The following is a 24,529-nucleotide window of genomic DNA, read 5'->3' on the forward strand; positions in this document are numbered from 1 at the left end:
GATTTACCTTCTTCTCACAATGGCCCGAGAACTTCAGCTCATTGTCAACATACACACCTAGGTCCTTCTCACACACAGTCTCAACTAGTACATTTTCTTCATCCCGTTGGGACATATGGTACGCCTCCTTACCGTTGGTACGCCCCAGGTGCATCCTCTTACACTTCGTGACATTGAATCTCAGCAGCCATTCCTTCGACCATTCCTGGAGCCCACAGAGGTCCTTCTGCAGCTCTTCACAGTCCGCTTGGTTCTTAATTTCCCGAAATAACTTGCCATCATCGGCAAACATTTGTATGGAGGAGTGTACAACGTCAGGCATATCATTTATGAAACAAACAAACAACAGCGGGCCCAATACACTACCCTGCGGTACCCCACTTGTTACAGGTACAGATGACGATTTCGTGCCATTAATCACCACACATTGCTTGCGGTCATGTAGAAAGTCTTCTATCCACGCTAGGACATTTCCCCGAATTCCGTACCCTTCCAGTTTGATTTTCAGCCTTTCGTGGGGTACACTGTCGAAAGCCTTGGCAAATGAAAATAAAACCAATAAAAATGAACGCTATTAATTGAAATAAATATAAAATGTTGACTTAAATAAAATGATTGAGCTTGGACTCTGCACACTCTCGTCACGGGTGATTATTATGGTGTAACTGTTATAGTGCAATAAGCATAAATTGTAATACCGCGGTTTGAAGTGATAACGCTGATAAGTAATCAAGTGGAGTGATATACCTGTCAAGAACTGGTTATAATGTGATTGAATTATGAATTATATAGGCATACACACACACACACACACACACACACACACATATATATATATATATATATATATATATATATATATATATATATATATATATATATATATATATATATATATATATATATATATATATATATATATATATATATATATATATATATATATATATATATATATATATATATTGTGATTGCGGTTTCCTTCGTTTAATTTTCTAACGTGTGATAAAAGCTCAATAAAATGTAGTATATTGACTCTTCGTGAAAATCTCTAAGCATAGAGACAAAAGGAAAGGGATAAAGAGAAAGAAACAACACAAACACCTCCTCATGTTGATCCATTAGAGCCAGTGTCCCAGAGTAATGTACCAGGTATTACGATGAGATATACAGGTATACTTAAGAGGTTTAGTGATGTATGTATATAATATGGCGCATAAATAATATTATTGTTGTTACTGGACTAATTATGTGATTATAAAAGAGGCTCAGAATTACAAGAGTTTGTTTGTCATCAGTAAAGAGAAACGGACAAGTTACCAGCTGATGGACATAAACAACATGGCGGAGAGTCAGTCTGACGTTCTGGAATAAATTTCAAGTAGAGAAAGGAGGTTCACAAATGGCGTCCACGTGTTTCCCTGGGTCTGGGGACATAATTCATCTCAACGTTGGAGGGCAGAGGTTTGTAAAAGATATAATATAGAAAGAAATTGGTAATGTGTCGCCAAAAATTGTAGACTGCGTTTGGTGATCATAAAGAGCCTTTGTACAGTCTGTTCATATGCGAGTCCAGACAATGACCAAGAAATCGTTTTTTCTCCCATTTATGCACATTGTAACATTTTGATTGAACATTATAAAAACTTATGAGTATATTTTTAAGAAATTTAATGTTAAACGGAATTTTGGGCATATGTGAGACATTTAAAACAAAGGGGCACTTACTTATATCATGATAAAATACACTGTAGTAACGATTGTAAAGTCCTCTGTAGTCATTTTTTTTAAGATTTTGACACTGGTCAATCACAATGTTTGGTTTTGAATCTAAACATTGTGCAGTTCATCCTCACCTGGATAAATTGTTACAACTGCAATTTCATAATGAAACTATGTAGGGTTATACTTTTAAGGCTTGTTTCTTGGTAACTTAAATGGTGAACATATTATATTTACCTCTCGAGTTTATGAAATAGGTATTAGTGGGGAGGACTTTCAAAAACAGTGAAATTGTGGATTTCAATAAAACCTAATCTTGCCTAAACTCTCCAGCCTCCCATAGCACTGAGAACTAAGGATAACTGACGTGAGACATAATAATCCAATAGTTGCTTGACATTATTTATAATTTTTATTATTTGTTTATCCAGAAAAATTCTTATTAATATAAGGAGAATCTATACATGTTTTACAGTTAGGAATTTTTATTTTCTTCCAGATTCAGCACATCACGACACACTCTCACATGGGTTCCTGACACCTTCTTCACATCTTTATTATCCGGGAGAATCTCAACTCTTAGAGATGAATCAGGAGCCATATTCATTGATCGCGACCCTTCCCTCTTCAGCACCATCCTCAATTATCTCCGCACACGGGACCTTAACATGTCAATTGTTGACATCAGTGCTCTAAGGTACAGTTATACAGTATGAAATGCTTGATATACTCTAATTGTATATATAGTAATGACTGAATTAAAACTTTTGTGAATCAGATTATACATATTTAAATGGTTTACTATTGTCTTCTTTTATTAATAATATTGTCTTTTTCCTTGTTAATGAACCATAATGAGGTGTATCTGTCTAGCTACCACTGTTTTTTATATTACAGTATTTTAAAGGGTGCAGAAGAATGGGAAAGCGTCCATGCTGCCCAATTTTCAATTACTGTACTGTATTCTCTTGCATAGTTGGGATCACACTACAAGATTAATCCTGGAGAAACACAGGCTTGTGGTTAATGATATTTCTTTAATATTATTTTTATATGTTATCACATGAGTATTTTCTTTAACATATAGACATGAAGCTGAGTTCTATGGCATAGCCCCCTTGGTGAAGAGGTTAATGTTGTGCCAGGACTTACACCATTCATCATGTGGTGATGTCCTCTTCTGTGGATACCTCTCACCACCTAGTAAGTTCTTTCCCTATTTTTTTTAATTCAGGATAAAAGATGATCAAAGTTGATGACAATTTATTTGACATTTTCTGCATTTCACTGACCATCTTTGTTGATTCCTGCCAATTTTATTGTGATAACTTGAAATTTATTGTCTGCTCAACTTGTGATGTGTTTTGTTATAGGCATTCCAGTTCAAGATCCACCAACGTCCACGGCTTCAGAGTCTCGTGAGGGACAGAACAGACTACCCAACAATGCCAGTAACAATAACAGCAACAGCGGTGTGTCTGGGGGAGTCCTACGATTGCCTGAGGCAGCAGGAGCAAGTGCAGGCGTCCCAGGACCTGGTGGAGGGGGGTCTGTAGCAGTCCCTAGGCCAGGCCACTCGCGTAATTCTTCACTTGATATGCGTCACAACCCATCTCAGCTAGTTGGACAGGGTATGATCTCAATCTGTATTTACCTTTGTTGTTTTAAGAAATGAAAATAGTACTGTATATGATGTCTGGAAATGGGAAAGCGAAGTCTTTATACTGTATTTAAAACTGAGCCAAAAAATTTTTTTTTTATTAAATTAGGTGTTTCATGGAACTATAAAGCTGAGTGATGGAAAATATTGGGTTAAGAAAAAAAAGAGTGACATGCTAGTCAGTGATGGCTATGCTGTATATGGTATATACACTGTACTGCATACCTGATGAATTATTAATGTTAGTACTGTACCATGTGTAGGGTTAGTAGGTTATAGATCAGTTTTCATCGGTCTTTGATATGCTCATATGTACATACAAACACACAATGAAATTTACTTGTTTCTTTTTAATACATTTTACAGATAGGCACTAGATTTTTTCTTTATTACATAATCTGTATATAATGTGAGAAATATTACAAAATTCAACTGGTCTGCACAGCTATGGTAGTACAGTAGTCAATTAGCTTCTCATTGTTTAACATTATTAATACATTGTACTGTACCTTCCTCCAGGTCTACACAATGCTGTATATCCCGGCCACATGTCACGAAGCTCAAGTGATCTCCGTAGCCATGCAGCAAGATCACACTCCAGAACTCCCTCCATGGACCTCAGACACTCACGTAATTCCTCTGCCGACCTTAATAAATTCTTCAAAAATGAGATAAACGTTCTGAACAACGCTGGACCCCCTGGTATGTTATCACAATTTTTTGTAAAGCTATAACTGATGCTGGGGTATACAGTATATGATAGTTTAGTAAAAACCTTTAGCAGACAATGTAATCACTTCACATGTCCTAAATAACTTATGTACTGTACTTCCATTTTGTTGTCAAGTGTTCATCATAATGTAATGGGTAGCTATTGTTCATAACTAGATCACACTGTATGCTGGAATATTAGCAGCTTATATACTCTCAATTACCTGTCCTGGTGAATTGTAAAAGATATGGGCCCCAAACACACTGCCAAAAGGTTAAATAGACAGACAGAGAGACAGACAGACTCACTCTTATAAAATTAACTATATTCTCTGACATACGTATACAACCATGTATGATCTTTCTATTTTAGGGTCAAGCTGGGTGGATCCACTACGGGTTCGGATGGTTAAAGCTCATCACAATTGGATTTTAGTTGCATATGCTCACTTTGTAACCTGTTACAGGTAAGAGCTCTCTCTATTGGTGATAATCAATGTTTTTTTGTGTAATACCATTCACATTGTCATGTTGTTTTTTACAGTATTAGCCGTGATAGCATAATTACCACATTTTTATAACATGTGAAAAATATTATTACAACCATCTGCCTTTATACTAAATCAGTAAAAACAGTTCTAAACAAAGTGAATTGACATTGAAGCATTATTTGGAGTAGCACTGCCAGCTTCTCTGGATACCAAGACTTATGATAGCTTCTAAATTTGTTTATGGTTATCATCAACTTATGTTAAAAAAAAATGATACCATCCCTTAAGATTGTATATTGTCATCTAGAAATAACAAATTGCGAAGTTCATTTGCAAGGACACCTACCTAACAATGATCTATTTCTGTTGTAAAGTGGTGTTGCTGTGTGAGTGTGTGGTGGTGTTGCTGTGTGAGTGTGTGGTGGTGTTGCTGTGTGAGTGTGTGGTGGTGTTGCTGTGTGAGTGTGTGGAGGTGTTGCTGTGTGAGTTTGTGGTGGTGTTGCTGTGTGAGTGTGTAGTGGTGTTTCTCTATGAGTTTGTGGTGGTGATGCTGTGTGAGTGTGTGGTGGTGTTGCTGTGTGAGTGAGTGTGTGGTGGTGTTGCTGTGTGAGTGAGTGTGTGGTGGTGTTGCTGTGTGAGTGTGTGGTGGTGTTGCTGTGTGAGTGTGTGGTGGTGTTGCTGTGTGAGTGAGTGTATGGTGGTGTTGCTGTGTGAGTGTGGATTAAGAAAATAATGAAATGTTTAAGAAAAGGCAGTGCTAGATAATTTATTTTGTATTGTTTTGTTTAATTGTTTCTATGACCAGATTTATATCACAAACATTTTTATTACATGCTATCTGTAAAGTGCTGTCAACCGGTGGTGAGTAGATGGAACTAATACCTTTATCAGTGTATTGTTCAATGGACAAGAATCATATTTTTATTTTTATTTATACTGTACTGTACATAATATTGTTTCGATACTCAGGACTGATTAAGGAGAAGGTTTTTTTTGTGGAAGTTCTAATTTTTGGATGTCTGTATTGTGGTAGTATTCAGGAAGCCTCTCCCAGAAGTCAAAATAAAACCATTTGCACCCTCTTTTAGTTTGTGCTTACAAACATTTTTATTGATAATTTTTTTATGCTTTCTTGCATCCATATTGCTTTAAACTTGAAAATAAAGTTGACTAAACATTAACATAAAGAAACCTGAAGATATTAAGAGCCAGCCTATTTACATCTTCTGAAAGAGTAGTGAGTGAAGCAGTGAGTAGTATAGTCAGAATGGTTGGATGTCTTACCATACTGCATGTGTTTTTCTTTAGGTTGATTTAGCCTTTTTATGATTTTCGTAGATGGGGTCCATATGAACTTTCACTAAGTAACCTGACTAATTTGGCAAGAAAATGGAATGTGAATTTTAAGAAAAATTATTGTTTACTACATTCTCAAAAGAGTTCTGACTCTGAGAGGTCATCCATATTCCTGGATTAGTAAAGTGTGCACAGTGTTATCGAGTGGTTACTGTGCAGTACTGTATATTGAAGAGTATCTATCTTCACACATTTTCATTCTTTCTTATCTCTCTTGATGTATATTAGTCATTGAAAATATAATAACATGTATTTATATAACATAGCAAACATGATTATGTGCCCTATGTTTGTGGATACATAGTGTACAGTACAGGGTGTACAGTATATCAAACTACTTTACATACACTTTTTATTTTAACTGTTACTGTCTATACCTGCAGTACATACTGTACTGGGCAGAGTGACAGGCACTGCAGAGATCTTTAAATAAGTCAATACTTATTGTGAAGGTACAGTGTTATATTATCATTGATTATGAATTTAAATAACTTGTACTTTCATTATTCAAATTTATTATGCCATTTTCCACTGTTAATAAAGCAAACATAGAATACCAGGTAAAAGGAATAATTTTCTTTTCAAATGCCACATAAAGCAACACTCACTTCACAGTGTGTGGCCAGGTAGAGAAAAGTTATACATCTCTGCTCGAGTTTTTCTCTATACTGTACTGTACTGTATTTCATGTTCATTTTATGTACTGTGCAGTGTTATACAAAACATTATCAATCAAACTTTTGAATTACACATTATCATCACTAGGTTTTTTCTCACTGTCCTTGATATAATACAGTGATCTAATTCGCTCAGTAACTTAACAATATAAACAGTATGTAGATTCTATACTAAACCTCTAACTACTGTATTAGCACTCAACTATGACTTGATCTCCAGGAATAAAGACAGCACTGGTTGGCAGCTGGCCTTCACTTCACCTTATATTGACCAGCTCATCGAACGGGCAGCCCTGAATGCTAAGCTCTCTCCACCAAGTCAGGGAGGAGAAGCTGGACAGAAGATGCTTGCCATATCCTATGCATCTCATATTCGACTATGGGGTATCTCAGAGGAAGGCACTAGAAATGATATTGGTTAGTCGAGCTTTATTTCTCTCTCCGTCATTTGTATCATCATAAGAATTTAAAAAGTTTTTGCCTGATTTGACATAATTTTATTTGTGTGTGTGTGATTATTTTTTCCACTGTTCTTGCATGTTTTCTCTACTCTAATAACAAAGTATATATAAAGATTACAATTATGCTGTGAATTGTCTTGTATCAGTAATTAACACGATATACTGTACTATACTGTATTAATACTTAACTGGAGGGCAGACCTTTAGCCTTGGAATACCACTTTATCATTGGTTCACATTCGACAGCATTGATGAATAGTATTTTCCTCTTTACTCAAGGACCTTCAGTACCTGGGTGTTAGTGATATACCTCCTCTTTATTGGGTTGCAGTTGATTGTACTAATGATTGCCATTTTACTCTTCATATACAGGAACCTTTAATCTTGGGGTGCCAGTTGAGTACCTCTTCTTTATTGGATCACAGTTGGTGGCACTCTCTTCTGTCGGGAAAATTGGAGTCTGGCATGCCATGACACAACACTGGCAGATTCAGGAAGTACTACCCATTGCATCCTTTGATACAGCTGGTTCTTTCCTCCTGCTAGGGTGCACCAATGGATCTATTTATTATATTGGTGAGTTTGTTCTCTTGTATGAATATCTCATGTCAGTGATCTTTGCTCTGTTTTTCTGTATCTGTACTCCCTCTCTCACAGTTTTAGAGTTACTGGTCCTGCATTTTGGAAATGTGCAACAGATGAAATGTTATATTTATGTTTTATACATATACTATACTGTACTGTACTTTCAGGCGTTCATAACTCGAGTTCTGTACTGTACAGTGTGTACACCTCATGATTTTAAAAACTTCCTATTTATCCAGTTTATTTAGTTGTGTTCTCTGCATGAAGGCTCTATGACTGATGTGCAGTAGGTCGGCTTTACATTTGTCTCTGACAGTAATAAGAGATTCCTTTCCCTCCAGACATGCAGAAGTTCCCCCTGCGGATGAAGGACAATGACTTGTTAGTGACAGAGCTGTATCATGATCCATCAAATGATATCATCACTGCTATCTCAGTCTACCTTACACCAAAAACAAGTGAGGTTATATGCTGCTGTATATTTATTTAAAGTCCTGTAGTATCCAGACATTGTATTATTATGTCAGTCCCAGACTGTGGAAGCTTGGCTGTGTTTCCCTTGTATAAATATCAGTAAAATTTTTAAGAGTTTCTGTAAAGCATCTCAGTATACAATACCTAGCAACAGTCTTATTTTTATGTATTATAATTAATGTTACTTCTTGATTTATTAAGTATTTTCAACTTTTCTGAATATTTATTGTATTTGCTATTCCTGGCAACATCACTCTAAATCCTTTTTACTGTGTCTGTTATGCCATTCTATTGACTTGCTCCTCAACTTTATGCATGCGATAGCTTAGAACCATCTAACTAAGACTTTCATCATAGATGTATGTGGAAATTGGATTGAGATCGCATATGGCACCAGTTCTGGAACAGTAAGAGTTATTGTTCAACACCCTGAGACAGTGGGACATGGACCTCAGCTCTTCCAGACTTTCACAGTCCACAGATATCCTGTGACTAAGGTTAGATATTTAATGTATGGAATCTTTTGAGAAATCCATAAATACTCAGTTACTAGGAAGAAAACTTGAAGAGATGTTATTCCAGAGTTGAAATTTAATTTTATTACCTTGTAAATTTTATATGTATTGTTTTCTTATGATTTTTTTAATGTTGCTTGTCCTCATGTAGCTCTTAATTTTAATGAGTCAATCCAACGCAGTCAATTTTTTTCATTTATAACCAATCACCCTTCAGTGGGTGGCTTATGTAGTTCACTCACTAAGTATGATTGTTGCAGCAGTAGAAGACACTGATCATAAGATTAGTCCTGATGACAGGTCTTGTGTGTCTAGAACAATGGCTTAGTGTTGCACTACACAAACCACCAAGTTCCAGGCTTAGCCATGGGATGGGATTTCATGACCAATCTTTCACTTTTTTAACTATCAGAGCAAGTTACTGCAAGTAATATCTTCCTGAAACATTTCATATACTTAACATCCTCTTACCTCGTACAAAGACCTTTTAACAATCCTACAATGTTTATAAAAGAGTACTGCATGTTAGCTTAGCTGCAAGATTTGTAACCAAATACTGTACTCATTATCTTTTTATAAGGTTACAACTTATTCATAGATACATCAGTGGAATAAATTTTGTTTATCACCTAAAAGGTGATAAATCAAAAGCTCCCTATACCTGTATTAGTCCATGAATAAGTTTATCTAAGAGATATCTTAATGGATTGTCTTGAATCTTTGCACCAATTATCTGCACCTCCTCTGGAAGTATACACTGTAAAAAAAGGGTATTACTCATTTTTGTGTTGGACAATATGACACCACAGACAGTATTTTAACAACCCTACCGTGACAACATGAGCCGTGTTGTTCATTTCAAAATTCATTAGACCCATCATGGAAGATATTGTACTTTTCTTTATCATGTATGCTTATAATGTATTTCTTTTGAATTTCAAGAAATCTAAACAGCTGAAAAATAGATTCCCTCTTCCCCAAGAAATAATTGTTCATTTCAGTAATTTCAAGTACTGTATCATTTGGCAGGGTATGTGCAAATGTTAATTGCTTTCCTCTCTCACAATAGTGCTTGTATGTATAAATGTGAACAGTTGTGTAGGACATGTTACTTTAGTATTAATTTCTTTTAGTATTAATGTTCTTTCTCTTTTTCACCCTAAGGTAACCCTCTCGGAGAAATTATTAATCAGTGTGTGTAGTGAATATAATCACGTACGCACCTGGTCCGTCACACGCTTCAGGGGAATGATCTCCACCCAGCCTGGTTCAACACCACTCTCCTCCTACAAAATTCTCACTATTGACGAGGTTGATCCCAACATTTACTATGCAATTGCTAATGACTGTGGTAAGCTTACATTATATGTGTATAACATTATGCTTATGTCTATTAACTTTTCTTCATTACTAAATATTGTATAACTTTTAACTGTCTGTCTAATCCTTTGTGCATGGGTTTGTATACTGTAATATATTTTGTACTTAAAACTTAGTCCTGTACATTTTAATATCCCCTTGAGATCATTGTGTTTTGCATCATTCTCTAGTACAGTATCAGCCTTAATTGTTGTTCAGGTTTCAATAGGTACAGTATCTCAGATAATAGATACTGTATGTGTTATTCAAATGATGGCTCTTCTTCCTTCTGCGAGTGTTTGGAGTTAAGCCATCACAAGTGGCCCCTTCAGGTCCCTGTACAGGTATCCTTCGTTTAGTGATAATTTGCTTTACTGCTAAATTTGTTTGACACCTTTATTGGTTAACATAAGGTCAAAAGCATCACGGTGGTGGTGTGGGTGGAAGGCTTGCGTGGTTGGAGGGGGTAGCAGGAAAACATGTTGCTACCTTATATCTGCTTCTTTGCCCTGCCAATTAAGGTTAGATTGTAGTATGTAAAGTGTGCGTAGTACCTGGGGTATATTATGCTAAAATTTTTATGTAAGGTAAATACCATACTGAAAAGTAACATAATTATGTAGAAAATGAGACAAAATTACTGTACAGGTTTACACTTTTAATGACTTGCTGTTTTTTTTTTCCTTGGTAAAACTTATTTGTCAGTACTGTCTCTCCTCGACTTACGACAGGGTTCCGTCCCGACGACCAGTTCGTAAGTCGAATTGGTCGTAAGTTGAAAAGGCAAAAATAATAGTACATAGAAGTTCTAAAATGGGTGTCTCTTTTTCTTCTCAGCACCACAAAAACTCTCACTTTTACGCTTGCCAGCCATTTTAAAGGGAATTACAAACAAAAATTTTGTCAGTACACAGTGCGATCTCTAACGTTGGGACTTGAAAATATGTAATTTGAAAAATATTTTATACGACCATGGCCGTCGTATGTCCGGGTTGTCGTAAGTAGAGGAGAGACTATATCTCTATTTTTCATCATTGTCATGAAAAATGTTTCACATATGCATCTTTTAGAAAAATAGAATAGTTTGAGTGTAATATGTGTATATTTCTCGGAGGAAATTTATGTTTTTTGTGACCATATGAATTGAAGGTCTACAGTAATTATTCAAAATGCTTTTGAGAGTGAAGTTTAATGCTTTTGAAATATTATGTCTCTATATGAAGTCACCAAGTCATTAGGGCAAGAAAAACTTTAGTTTGAAAAGTAAAAGGCAACATGATTAAATGGAAAATTAGTCTATATTCGTGAAAAAATGTACTGTATATAAAGGGGATTAAAACTTACAAGCATAGTCTAATTGACATTTTAAAAGGGAAGATTTCACTTGCAAACTCAATGAAGCTCAAGCAAATCACAACACTATCACGATGGTCACTGGTATGAACCTAATCACAGCTGTATTATTTCAGGGCCCTATGGAGAGCAAGACGATGAACAAGTGTTTATCCAGAAAGTCGTTCCGGAAACAGACCAGCTTTTTGTTCGTCTGGCTAGCAATGGCAAGAGGTATGTGCCCCCCAAAATATGGTTTACAAAGTTTTGGGGACAGATCTGATCATGGGTGACACTACAAAGATGTCAAACTAAGGTGTTATAGGTTAATTGCATCAGAAAGTAGACCAAATACTTGTGGGAGAGGGAGTTACTTTTTTTACCAGTGTTATACAGTGTAGATTGTTTAAAGCCATTTGCTTTAAACCTTTTTTCTTTTTAGCAAACATTTTTTTTTTCATTAGCATCTATTCCAATTGTTAAAGAGAGAGAGTCTGTATGCCATTGACTGGCCACCCTGCTCCATCACAGGGGAAGACTGAAAACAAGAGGGTACAAAGACTTTTAAAAGTTTTTCATATTATTCAAAATTGTCATCACTAAAGAAGCTTGAATGTTCCTTCCCAGGCTCACAGTTGATTGTTTTTCTCAGAGTTTGCGTCATAAAATCCGTGGATTCCACTACAATCAGTGGTTTCTGCGTACACGAGTGTGAGGGAAGCAGTCGCATGGGGTCAAGACCAAGAAGATACATATTTACGGGTCATTCCAATGGGGCTATTCAAATGTGGGATCTCACTACTGCCCTTGAGCTAAGTAACAAAGGTGATTCAGGTGAGTACAAACGACTGATGAAGATATCCATGTGGTTATGTTTGATGATAATGATGAATGAATATAAGTTGAGTGAGGATGTTGGTGAGTGATAAAAAAAAGAAATATTGAGATATAAATAAGGCTATAAGTAACAGACAGAGTACAAGTGGGTGATGAGTGAACATGGAGTGAATATCCAGGTGACAGAACTCAACAATTTGGTAAAGAATATCATAAAATGAATACTTACCATAAATACATTAAATTAACGAAAAGGTAAATTAATATTCACCAAAAAGAGTGGAGAGAGCGCTTCAAGGTCTATGGACGTGGGAGTAGGTTGGTTGGTTGGTGACTGAAGTTTGTCTACTTGTTGATAGTTTTCAGGGAGGAAGTGGATGAAGTTTGATATTTAAAGGTGTGAAGAGAAGTTTGGACAGCTTCTCTCTTGCTCAGTTCTCTTGGTTTTAGTGCATGACCAGCTCTCACGCTTCTCTCCATATTTGGGTCGTCTTCCATCATAATTGCTTTTGTTTCCTCAATATCAGTGGTGTACATTTGTTGTGACGAAAAGGGTAATGACTTCCAAGACTTGTAAATGAAGTATTATTTCTTTGAATATAAATATACAGCACTGTATTCTGTAACTATAAAACTAAATATCTTCAAGCATGTTTATTAGGCTTTAAAAAGAAACTACTAAAGTAAGAAGGCATTTCTTCTTTTTTTTTTTTTGCATTATTCTACATTGCTCTTATTTCATCACTAAAATAATTAATTGCTGTACCAGGATAAACATCCACCAATTACTTTTGTGTTTAAAACTATTAAAATAATTAAAAAAACATAAACTTACTAATGGTGTCCTCTCCTGGGCAACTTGAGCTCAAAACTAACTATATATATATATATATATATATATATATATATATATATATATATATATATATATATATATATATATATATATATATATATATATATATATATATATATATATATATATATATATATACGGTATATTATTTTCTTAAATCTCTGGGTTCTCATTGGATGTCCCTTCAAAATGGTGGAATCTAGGAAATATTGTGGAGGGGGATTCTTAAAAGAATGCCTTGAGTATTTAGCTCTAGTTATCATTATATTATTAACGTACAAATTTCAATAAAATATGGACAAATATCACAATAATTGTTTTTATTGTTTCAGGAGTAATTGTTAATGGAGGTCCAGAGCCAACAGAGCTCCTACGCCTCTTAGACGTGTGTGATCTTAGCAATTCATACTGCACGACCCCCTGTCTCTCCCCCTCCCCACTCACACCTGCTAATGTACCACCACCTCATCAGCGCCCATTCCCAAATGCCAGCCACCTCCATCATGGATCAATATCTCATTTACACCAGCCCAGCACTAGTTACTTAGCAAGCCCCTCTGCAGGTGGAGGGCCACAGGTTCATCCTGGCCCTCTTTTGAAACCAGCAAATGTGGCTTTTCTATCCCACAACCAAGCTTCAGCGGCAGCAAGAAGCACTCCTCCAAATACGTCCAATGATGATGAGGAGGAAGGGACTGCTTGTTGATGGTTTACATCTGATATGGTTGTCAGAGTAGCCCAGAAAATGGTTCAATAAAGACTTGTAAAAAGGCAGGTGTTGGGACATAAAATTATTGCCATGGTATTTTAGGAATCAGACCAGTGACTGTACAGCACCTACAAAACTAAAAAAGATGCAAATATTAAATGAGTTTGTCACATAAATAACATGGTATAATAAATACAATGTTCCCTCAGTACTGTTGTGAATCTCAGTTATCATGAGCTACACAGAATCATGAACATTTAAAATAATTAACCAATTTTTAGGTTCAGCTCATGGCAGTATGTTAAGCATACTCCAGTGTAGTAAACCTTGTTATGGATAAATTATAATGTGTTTAACATGCTGCATCATCAGTATAACATCATTTGGTTTTCATGCCATATGTTTAGTACTGTGTATTGTATATTAAGATAAAAATTTGTAACTTATCCATTGTATGCCATATGTCAGTATTTCTCTATGTTCTAAAGTATTTAATTCAATGCATTCTCATCTTCCTGAAGTTGAAGTATCCTGTATTCATTATGTTGGAACTGCCACTGTAATATCTTCAGGATACCATTATAGCATACTGTACTTCATTTGTTATTTTCTTAACAGTATCATGTTTTCATTGTGCTGCACAACAAACAGTAAACTGTGATATATTTACCATACTATGATAAATTTGGCAAGCTATTACAGATAGTTCGTTGAATTACCAGACACCTGCACGTCCAGAACATCCTAAGACTGCAGATTCCCCAGTAATTATATTCTGATAAATTGTATTTCTGGAATATAATACATAATAAGAACAGAGCAAATTTACATAAACTCATTGGTTCAACTGGACACACGTATGTCTAGGATGAACAAAATGGTTAGAATACCAAATAAGGCAAAGAGTTGTACCTAAATTCTTTAAACCATATAATGTTTAGTAGTGTGTTTGTATTAAGCAAAAACAATGGCCACCTCAGTTGAATACAAATAGTGTATGCTGGAAGGGATATTATCTTGTAAACATTTCCTAAGTTTAGTGGTGAGGTTGTACACACACACACACACACACACACACACACATGTTTAACAAATGCAAATGGTCAGACTACTTATTGCTGTATATATTTAGTTAAATATCATACTATCTCTTCTGTTTAGTGTGCACTGAACTGAAAAATGAGATTTACATTTCATTAACATTTTTGTTCAGTATTAGTATACAGTACAGTATTTGATTACTTATTGTTACATTTGTTAATAAGTTTGCATTAAACAAAACAGTTGTTTAAATTAATTTTTGTTTAACACAGATGTATTGAAGGAAATATGAACATAGGCATTATACTGTGCCATACAGTACTGTATTTAGGATCTGACCAGCTGTATAGGAGGCAGTCAGTTTACCCAACTGTATTATGTACTATACAGTATTTTTAATGTTATGAAAAGTAAGGCTTTACTATACTGTATACTGTAAATCTCCACATATACTTTAAATAACTGTGTTGAGGGGGTGGCAGCCTCCCTCCCTCCATTACATCACTGTTCTCTACTTTACACACCTTCCCCACTCATTGTGGCAACAATATTTCATTATTACAGTTTCACTGAATAAGCTAAATTACTTATGGGGATTAACTGAACATTTTAAAATGTTATATTGCTTATAATATTAAGAATACAGCTTGGGTGGGATATAAATGAGTACACTCAGTCTCAAAATCTAAGCACATTTTTGACTAGCTAGCTGTTTTCAACACTATGCAAGGTAACTGCTGGTGGACACTTAAATCTTTGGTGATCACCTGGTCAGTCTTGCTTGGCAACCATGTGACTGCCCAAAGAAGAGTACTGTATGTGCTTTGGTATATTATAATACTTGATCTATCTGGTTTCACTGCACAATAATTACTGCAAAGTCCACATTTCAGTATTAAATGTTTTTTTTATCACTTGATACTCTTGAAGCGTGTCTTTAGATAAATAAATATTAAATTTGCAATAATGCAAACATTACACATTGTGGAACAAGTTTCTACCCCAAATAGATTAAGTATGCTAGGTTTTACTGTATGTTATAGTGGGGGAGAGAGCCATAATATTTATTTTACCCAAATTTTCAATGCTGCAGATCTATTGCAATATATAGTACCTGTACAGAAATTAGTCCATTGAAGCAATGTACTTTTGTACAGTACAGTATCAGTACTGTATATGCATAGTATTTGAAACATATTCCTTTTATCTAAACGTCAGATTTCGTTTACCAATCTCCTGAGAAACTGTTCATCTCGACATAATGTGTTCAGTGTGTTGTAATACAAAATGTACTGAATTACGTAGCTAATGCTCTTTGTTGTGTTTGATTAATCTAGATATTTTTTGGTGCTATAAGGGTTAGCTATGTAACCATTTTGAAAAGTAATGAATAGTGCTGTATCACAAGTAATATTGATAACTTAATTTTATTTTCTAACATTGTTCAGAAGTGTGAGTCCATTTTCTAAATAATTATGTATTTATTTCAAGAGTGTAGAGTACAGTACTGTAGTCGTGTTGTTATCAGTGTTGAGCTGTTTATAAATTAGTAATAATCTTTTAAGATAGTGTATTCAGGTTCATAAAGTTTTGGGTACAGTATTATGATGAGCATCGATTTCTCTTTCTCTCTTGAAGATAGATGAAGAAAAAGTAAATTTTTATCTTATAACTGAAGTTTTACTGAGCAATCAATCTGAAATATTGGTAGATACACTACATAATAAAATACATTAATCAACATTTTTTTTAATGAAGTAATAATGTAAACAGTGGAACAAAAGTCTGTGATATAAATTTGTACTCACTAATGCTAAAAGTCTTTTATGCCATTTGTTCATTGTCATCACTGTTTTGCAGCTTTTCCCATGCTTGAGTCAAACCAGAATGGTGCCCCCCCCCACATTCATCACCACGAACCCAAGGTGCCAGCCCAGAAAATACAGCAGAGACCTGGGGATGGGCACTTATCTGGTGACCCCGTTGCCATTAGACATGGCTGGATATCCGTCCTAACACTAACCCACAGGGTGGAAACGGCTGGCAACGCAAGGTCACAACTCCCAGAGGTAATCCAAGCAAATTTTAAAACAACAACAGTCATACTATATCACAATTAGTACAACAATGGTTCTTATACTCTTGATACTTTATGGACTTGTAATACATCTCAAGGTTCAAATTCTTATCGGAGTATTAAAATCAGTATTGAGAATAAGGTTTCACTTTGTACTGTTTGTATAAGTTGTGGATATGAATAGGTGAATGTGGAGTGCTCTTGCTTACTGCATCAGCCACTTCCTATTACTTTTTACACCATTTTTTAAACATTTGCCCTTCTTATTTCCTCCCTTTCTTCAGGCTTCTCTTTCCCCTGATCCTCTCCACAGGTGAGAGCCATTTTCAAACTCAAACAATTTCAAGGAGGTTTCGTCATATTCGTCTTTAATAAGTTCTTCAATCAGAGCAAATTAACACAGAACAGCCATACCATGAAACACCTCCACCTTGAGAAAGATAGTTATTACCAAAGGGGGAAATACACTGTATGTTTAGAGATTAATTCTAATATCTGTTAACCAAAATGCAATGATTGATAACTAGACACCAGACAAATAATTCTTACTTTCTTTATTCGAGACAACGGGATTACTTTTATATCCATATATTGTACAGTAGAGCTGTAAACAGTATACGATGTAAGAAACAACTTGATATACTGTATATAGGTCTTTATATAGGGAGTTTTCTTGTCTAGTCCTCTACACTGGACAAGCATCAGACAGATCAAGATTGAAATGTATGATCACAGAGTTCTAAAATACTCATACATTTGAATTCATTGGTCCACTCTCGGGAAGTACTGAGTTGTGTCATATAATCATATAAAATGATCTGGACATAGCAGGCATTGCCCCTTTTGTTCAGAATTAAATAAGTAAGAAAAAGTAGTTTCTATGTCTGCTGTTAAGGGTCTAAGTAAGATAAAGTTCAATTAATACATGAAGGATTTAGTGTTTTATGTTGCCCTAACATTTTTAGAGTCTGTTTAGCTGGACAAAAATTGTGTCATGGAAGTTCTTCATAGCTTTAGTCATATTTTGGTTAACTTTACTACAAGCGAGTACAGTACTGTACACCATAGGATGTAGATAATAATTTATTAGTCACAATTTTTTCTAGCACTGTACTTGCTAGGATGTTTTTCATGCTGTTTCTAAAGCTATACATAATATAAAAATTAAAGAAAAAAGTAGTAATTGTGGCATACTGTACTGTGAAGTGTGCATGTAGCTGCAATCGTGTCAGATCTATACCGGCAGTCCTCACTATACAAGAGGGACCTATTTAGCAGAAGTGGTGGGTAATGCTAAAATTCATAAAGAAAAAGCAATATTCCAGTGTGTGCAATGAGGACTGCCTGTACAGTATTATTTTTCCTCATGAACAATAAGAAAAATACATTATCTAGAGTGCATAACATCAAACTTAAAATTAGAGAACATTTGGTTGAAGAAACATATCTTGGCATTGTGTGCAAGTATTTCAGGGTGTCCAAAACGAGTGTAGTTATTATGCAACATTAGTATACAGTAGTATAATTGACTTGAGCTCATCATTAAAGGATGCCATTGATTCAGTCTGGCTACATAGTGTTTGAGAAATCATACCTAGTGTGTGTAAAGTTTTACTCTCAGGATGAGATCACTTTGAGAGTTGTAAGTCAAGAGTAATATTGTTTTGTTTGATCAGTTTATGTATATTATTTAATATTATATCTCATAATTTGTTAATTTGATAATACATATGTACAGTAAGTGCCAAATACTAATATATTTAGTATAAATACCTTTTTGTAGTTTGGATAAGCTTTCTATGAAGACTATATAATTTGTATATAGTTTGATATAAGACATACTGTAATTGAGAATATAATGCACGTAACATTTACTGTAAATGCATTACACATCAATCAGTCTAAACAAGCTGGTCTTTTCCTTAAGCAGATGGTGCTTATAGGACACAAGTTGTTCAGTTTGACTATGAACAATTTTTGATGTGCAGGATGATGTGTTATCCAGTATAGTAATGTAAATATGTTCCATCATGATAAGGAGCCTGGTGAGTTATCCTGTAAATGTTTCATTATGATAGGCAGAAGGTTGTGTTACTCTAGAGATGTTCCACCAGGATAGAGAGAAGGTAGATGTTCCATTATGACAGGCAGGATATTGGGTTATCCTGTAGATGTTCCATCATGTTGTTCCTGCCCATTTTGTAGTATACTTTCTTCAAACTGTACTTCCAGTTGCACTAGTAGCATTAGTTATGGCTGTAGGGTTATTATAATGCTCACTTATAAGCCTATTTATAAATGATAATACTCACAACTTAATTTATTATTTTGTTTAGATATTCATATGATTGTATACATTCTTTATTCCTCTTTGTCTCTGTGAGCCAATATCTCTCCATGTTTTACTGAGCAGTTACCAGTCACTTGTACGCTAATAATCATTTTTGACTTATACTATTGTATTGTACTATTAATTAACCTGTACTCACAGAGGAAGCTTTGGTATATTGGCAGTATGTTTGCTTGTCCTGTGATTATTTTCCCATGACTGAATATATATAAGGATAATGACAGAATAGTGTTAGGAGAGTAGGAGGTTGTGTTTGTAATTGCTTTTCATCAGATCTTTATGGAGTTTTATAAACATGTATGTTTATGAAATGTGGCTGGCTCCTGCCTATTACATGGTGTTCATACTAAAAAAAAGAAACAAGAACTATTAACATACCATTATCTCTCAAGGCACACTTACTGTCATGCATTGTTAACATTTACAATAGATGTATCTCAGTATGTTCCTCTTGCATAATATAAATCATATACTGGTAATTGTAATAACAAATCTTAAAAGACACTTAACATTTCACTGTTGCTTTTTTGTGGTACAGATGAAATAAAGCTATACAGTATGCACATAATTGTAAGTTTGCACAGGTACAGTACTTGGGTTACTAAATGCTTCTGACCATTGTACCTTAATCACAATCATGTTTTGGACTAGAGCCAGTAAATCACATTCATACTTGGATACTGTACGCCAATACCTCAATTATCCAGGACTCGGACAACTTGAAGTCTCGGTGATCCACATCCCGGATAACTTAAATCTGCACTATGCACGACATCATTTTCTGGCACTTGTGTGTAATGATCACTTTAGTTTATGCTTTTCAGTTGCCTTAAGTTAGCATAATTAACCCATTTTTATCAGAATCTGATGTTGGGGGTATTTGCAGTAAGGAGTATTTTTTGCTTCTTCTATTAATGTCTAATGATCATTATGGCATGTATATACTCTATTGCCAAAGCTGTCGTAGATTATGTTGAAAATTAAATAATTGTCTTTGAGCTTAGGTATACCGGTAATGTCATGTAACAGCTCCTCTTGTTAGTGAGACAATGCTTTGGCTTTGTTATTTCTTTATTATTGCTTCTTGAGAGTAACCTTGGTTGTGATTGGTGGAATTGGTGACTTAGCAGCATAATAATCTTTATTACTGATAGAGTTTTAAGGCTATTGCCTGGAGTTTTAATCACCCTTTTCCATTGACGGGGTCATCGTGTTTACAACCAGAGTTTAAAAAAATTGGAGTCATGAAGGACCGCACTACAGCACTCAACAGGGAAGTATGGCAGTAAAATCAACTTATAATATTGAAAGTAGTTCATTTTATGCCACACCTCCTTGTCAAGCACTGAAGTGTGGTGTCTTTATTGACTCAAATTTTGTAAAACTCTGGTTGTAAACAGGATGACCCATGTCAACGGAAGACGGTGATTAAAATTCCAGGTGTATGACATCAACAACACATTACGTAGTTAGTTTTGTGTGCAAAGAAATTTATTGAATTGTATAAGCCTGTTCTATACTCAGATGATCACCAAAGTAAACCAATGCCTCAGCATCCATAATTGAACATTAGCACAAATTTTAAAAAAATTTGCACATGTGTAGAACATATGTAGTAATTTTACTTAATGTAGATTTTGGAGCTCAGATGTTTGATTATTCCTTGGACTTAATGATATAAAAATGGTATGTACTGTATGACCAATTTTGTCATAAAATCAGAAATGGTGACAGAGGCTACCAAGGATAGTTTTATAAATAATCAGCTTCAAATGCCACATTCCTTCCTTAAGTCTCTGTCACCAAAGAGAAAACTCTTGTATATTAGTATGTAATGCAAGCCAGTAATTACAGTTTGTGTTGGCTGTTGTTACCACGGAATCTAGTGTCTGGCACGCTTAACCATATTTCTTAGGAATAGCTTTTGTGCAGTCATTTTAAAACTCCAGATTAGTTGTAAGCTATTCCTATAATCAATGAATGTAAGTAAGAACTAGAACAGACTTATAGTTCCAATACTTTTTATCTTCTCAATGTCCCATGCATATATTTGTTTGGTTGTTTAAATATATCAATGGCTGCTTTTAATTCATCAGCTATTTAGAGAAGGTTGTGCAAGTTGTTCACAGGACCTGAGGTTAGCTTCACTGTGAACTGTAAAAGGATCTTAAGATGTGCATGACTAGACAAAACAACAAAGTAACAACAGAATATAATTGATCTACCATGTTATGAAAGTCCCATACTGTAACAAGAAGGATATCACATAAAACTGGCCTAATGCACCAGGACCGTGGTCTCTTGCTGCATCATATATCTAAATTAATTTATCCTTGACTGTCTAGATACACAGAGGACACTGATCCTTTAATTTAACTTTAAAAAAAATTATAAAAAGGATTCTGGAAATTCATAAACAAGCAGAATTTATCACCACTCATCATCAAAATGGAGATACAGTACATTCATAGTACAGTATTTTAAAAAATTTTTGGTTTTGTATCCATATTTACAGTATAAAACCTTCAAAATATTTTATAATAGGTAAAAATAGATAGGCAATCATGTCTTGTCTGCACTGTAGGTATATTTTTACATATTATTGTATACAGTATCTATATATATTTTGACCAGAATTTATTTTATCTATTACTAAGCCATGTACAATCACTCAAAAAACTATTTATACAAAATTGTGCTGAAAAAGTACTATAACACGTTGGATGAAGGAGTCGCAGTGTTCTTTCTGAAATTCATCGCCCCCACCCCAAGTAGAGATAGTTTTTTGAGTGAGTGTACTGTACATCATTGGTTATGAACAATTTTCCTGGTTCAAATAACCAGTCAGTGTGTCTGAGCCATTATGTAGTGTTCATTGGAAATTAATGAAACCAAATCAATATACTGTAGTGTACAGTACATTGCAGATATATATCACATACAGTATATCATTGACACTATTTATCATATTGAAAGAACAGGTTATCCACTTTGCTAGCAATAAGTATTCATGTGCAGTACTACCATACTGTATAATTTAAACGAAAGATATTCTCTAGGATGGGTCTTCATTTTCATCTCCATCAACCATGTTACTTACTGTGTGCAACATGACTCAAGGTAATAGAACTTTACAGATACTTGTATTTGTGTGTCTGTTGTTTTACTTTAAAACTACAGTATAGCCTACATGGAATCTACATTTAACACTTCATATGTTTGTATAACTGCAAAGCCAGTACAGTACGGTATTCATATTTACCTTGAATTACATTTTCATAAATTTGCTCACCTAACTTTTATGCCAGACACCTACTTTACCAGAAAACACAGTAGTTGACTCATACATTAGATGTCTAACAGCAAACACTAAGTTTTCACAAACCTGCTTTTTAGTATGAGTTATTATTATACTGTAGTGGAATACAATAGAAAAACAGTTCATTGTGTTCCTAAAACACATACAGTCCTAAAAGAATTTTATTTGATGACAATTATAAAATATACAACATTAATACTTATTTCTGTAATGTCTAAACTTTATTGGCTGCAAGAAGAATCCGCTGGGCAACGCCAGATACCTTTTTGAGTGCACTAGCTCATTTGTAAATACAGTACTACGTACATGTATTACTGTTGTCACATCACTATGTGTGTGTTAGTGTGTAGTATAACTTTAAAATATAATAATTTCCTGCCAGTCAGTATTATCTTGAATGCTCCTCCATTGTCTTCCAGGTATGCCCTCATTAATCATATCTACAGTACGGTAGTTTCAGATCTCAGACATACAGTATTTCAGGAATCTATCCCAGGGTTCACTTCTGGCTCCTTTCATCCTCTACTACCTTTCTTATCTTCAGCATTTACAGCCCATTCTATTTTATAAACATAGCAGTTGTATCCATCTCCCTATTCCAAACATTTGGCTTCTATATACAGTAGTCATTGTAATGTAGTACTGTACTTAAATTGATGAAGTTCCCCAATAGTGCCATGGTAATAATATCTTCACATCTCATAGTACAGTCAAATGAAAACACAAAAGTCCCAAGCTTTTGTCTTTACTCCATGACCAGTGGTGCAGTAGTATAGTATCACTGAAGAGGTCATGGAGCAAACATTTTCCAGTGAGTTACTCATGTTGGCATTGTATTGTAATTACAATTATGATACATAGTCAGGACATGTTAAGACATTTTTTTGTATTTTTTTCTGCAGTCACCTGAGGTCTTTTTTCTAAGACCTGGCTGACTTGAGACTTCCTTGTTTCTTACAGGCATTATCAGAAGCATTAGGAGTACAGGCATATGCTTTTTTATTCATAATTATTATCAATTTAACTATGTCATCAATTAATTAGAACTAAGTTGTGGGTGTTTACATCATTCATTATTGTAGTACTGTATTGTATTGTTATCCTCAGTATTACTTATTAATGTACAGTACCGTCTCTGATGTTTCCCTTGTTACTATTACCTACTATCATAATATATTTTAGCAAGTTACAGTGTGTCACTTAATGGTTTTGGAAAATAACTTTTCTAATTGTTAATGTTTCATTTTCTCTCTTTGCCTGCATGTTTCATTGTAAACTAATTTTTTTTATGACTAGTACTACAGTACAGTAACCAGAAAGCAGCAACATAGACCGTCAACCGTAGACATCAAATGAGTCTTTGCATTTTGTATATTTGGCACTTTTGATTACAGTACCTATAGTCTTGAGTCATTATCAGCAAGAAATAGAAATGTTTGGCAATACAGTGCTGAAGATTTAACAAATACCCAGTACACATTATTAAGAGTTTTCATAAGAAACTTGACAGTTAATACCAATGCTACATTACCCTTATAGAATAATATACAATAGTTTATGATAAGTTACAGTAAAACTCCCTAGTAGATTTTTTCATACAGTTTTGTAATATGGCATTGTAACTCCCTAGTCATAATGTATCATTTAATATACCTTAATTTCCATTTCTTCTAACCATTTTATTTCTGAGTTATTTTTCTCATGTATTAATACTCCCCCGGCTAATGCTAGTTAAGTGGATAACCTGCAGGATATCACGTTTACTCACTCACTTCACAACACAATAGTTTTGATGTCTCACACTGGGCTGTTTAGGGACATTATTTACCATTATTCATAATACCATGTGATTGTTTCTGAAAGGTTGGATACTCACATTTACAGGAAATTTATTCTTTGTTCCTGTTCTTTATTTATTTTATTCTTTCCAGGGTCATCATTATGGTAATGTATTTTAATTGTTATGTGTGTGTAAAAATATACGTTTTCATTTGTTA

At 34.6% G+C, this 24,529-nt stretch overlaps 1 protein-coding gene across 2 annotated transcripts; it reads left to right on the forward strand.

The window, feature by feature from the left end:
* The first annotated feature begins 1,116 nt into the window (after nt 1–1,116).
* LOC121878298 (BTB/POZ domain-containing protein KCTD3-like) lies at nt 1,117–24,529 on the forward strand. 2 transcript variants are annotated; one of them, XM_042384395.1, is made up of 16 exons: nt 1,117–1,173; nt 1,299–1,464; nt 2,222–2,419; nt 2,810–2,925; nt 3,096–3,353; nt 3,902–4,084; nt 4,467–4,560; nt 5,431–5,445; nt 6,838–7,034; nt 7,451–7,654; nt 8,005–8,121; nt 8,495–8,634; nt 9,817–10,003; nt 11,481–11,577; nt 11,996–12,177; nt 13,369–24,529. In XM_042384395.1, the coding sequence occupies exons 2-16, from the start codon at nt 1,403–1,405 to the stop codon at nt 13,740–13,742; spliced, it is 2,424 nt and encodes an 807-aa protein (XP_042240329.1). In that variant the 5' UTR covers nt 1,117–1,173; nt 1,299–1,402; the 3' UTR covers nt 13,743–24,529. The 2 variants fall into 2 exon arrangements, with proteins under 2 accessions (XP_042240329.1, XP_042240330.1); XM_042384396.1 differs by lacking the exon at nt 5,431–5,445.

Source organism: Homarus americanus, unplaced genomic scaffold (assembly GCF_018991925.1).
Source record: "Homarus americanus isolate GMGI-L3 unplaced genomic scaffold, GMGI_Hamer_2.0 scaffold41027, whole genome shotgun sequence".
NCBI lineage: Eukaryota > Metazoa > Arthropoda > Malacostraca > Decapoda > Nephropidae > Homarus > Homarus americanus.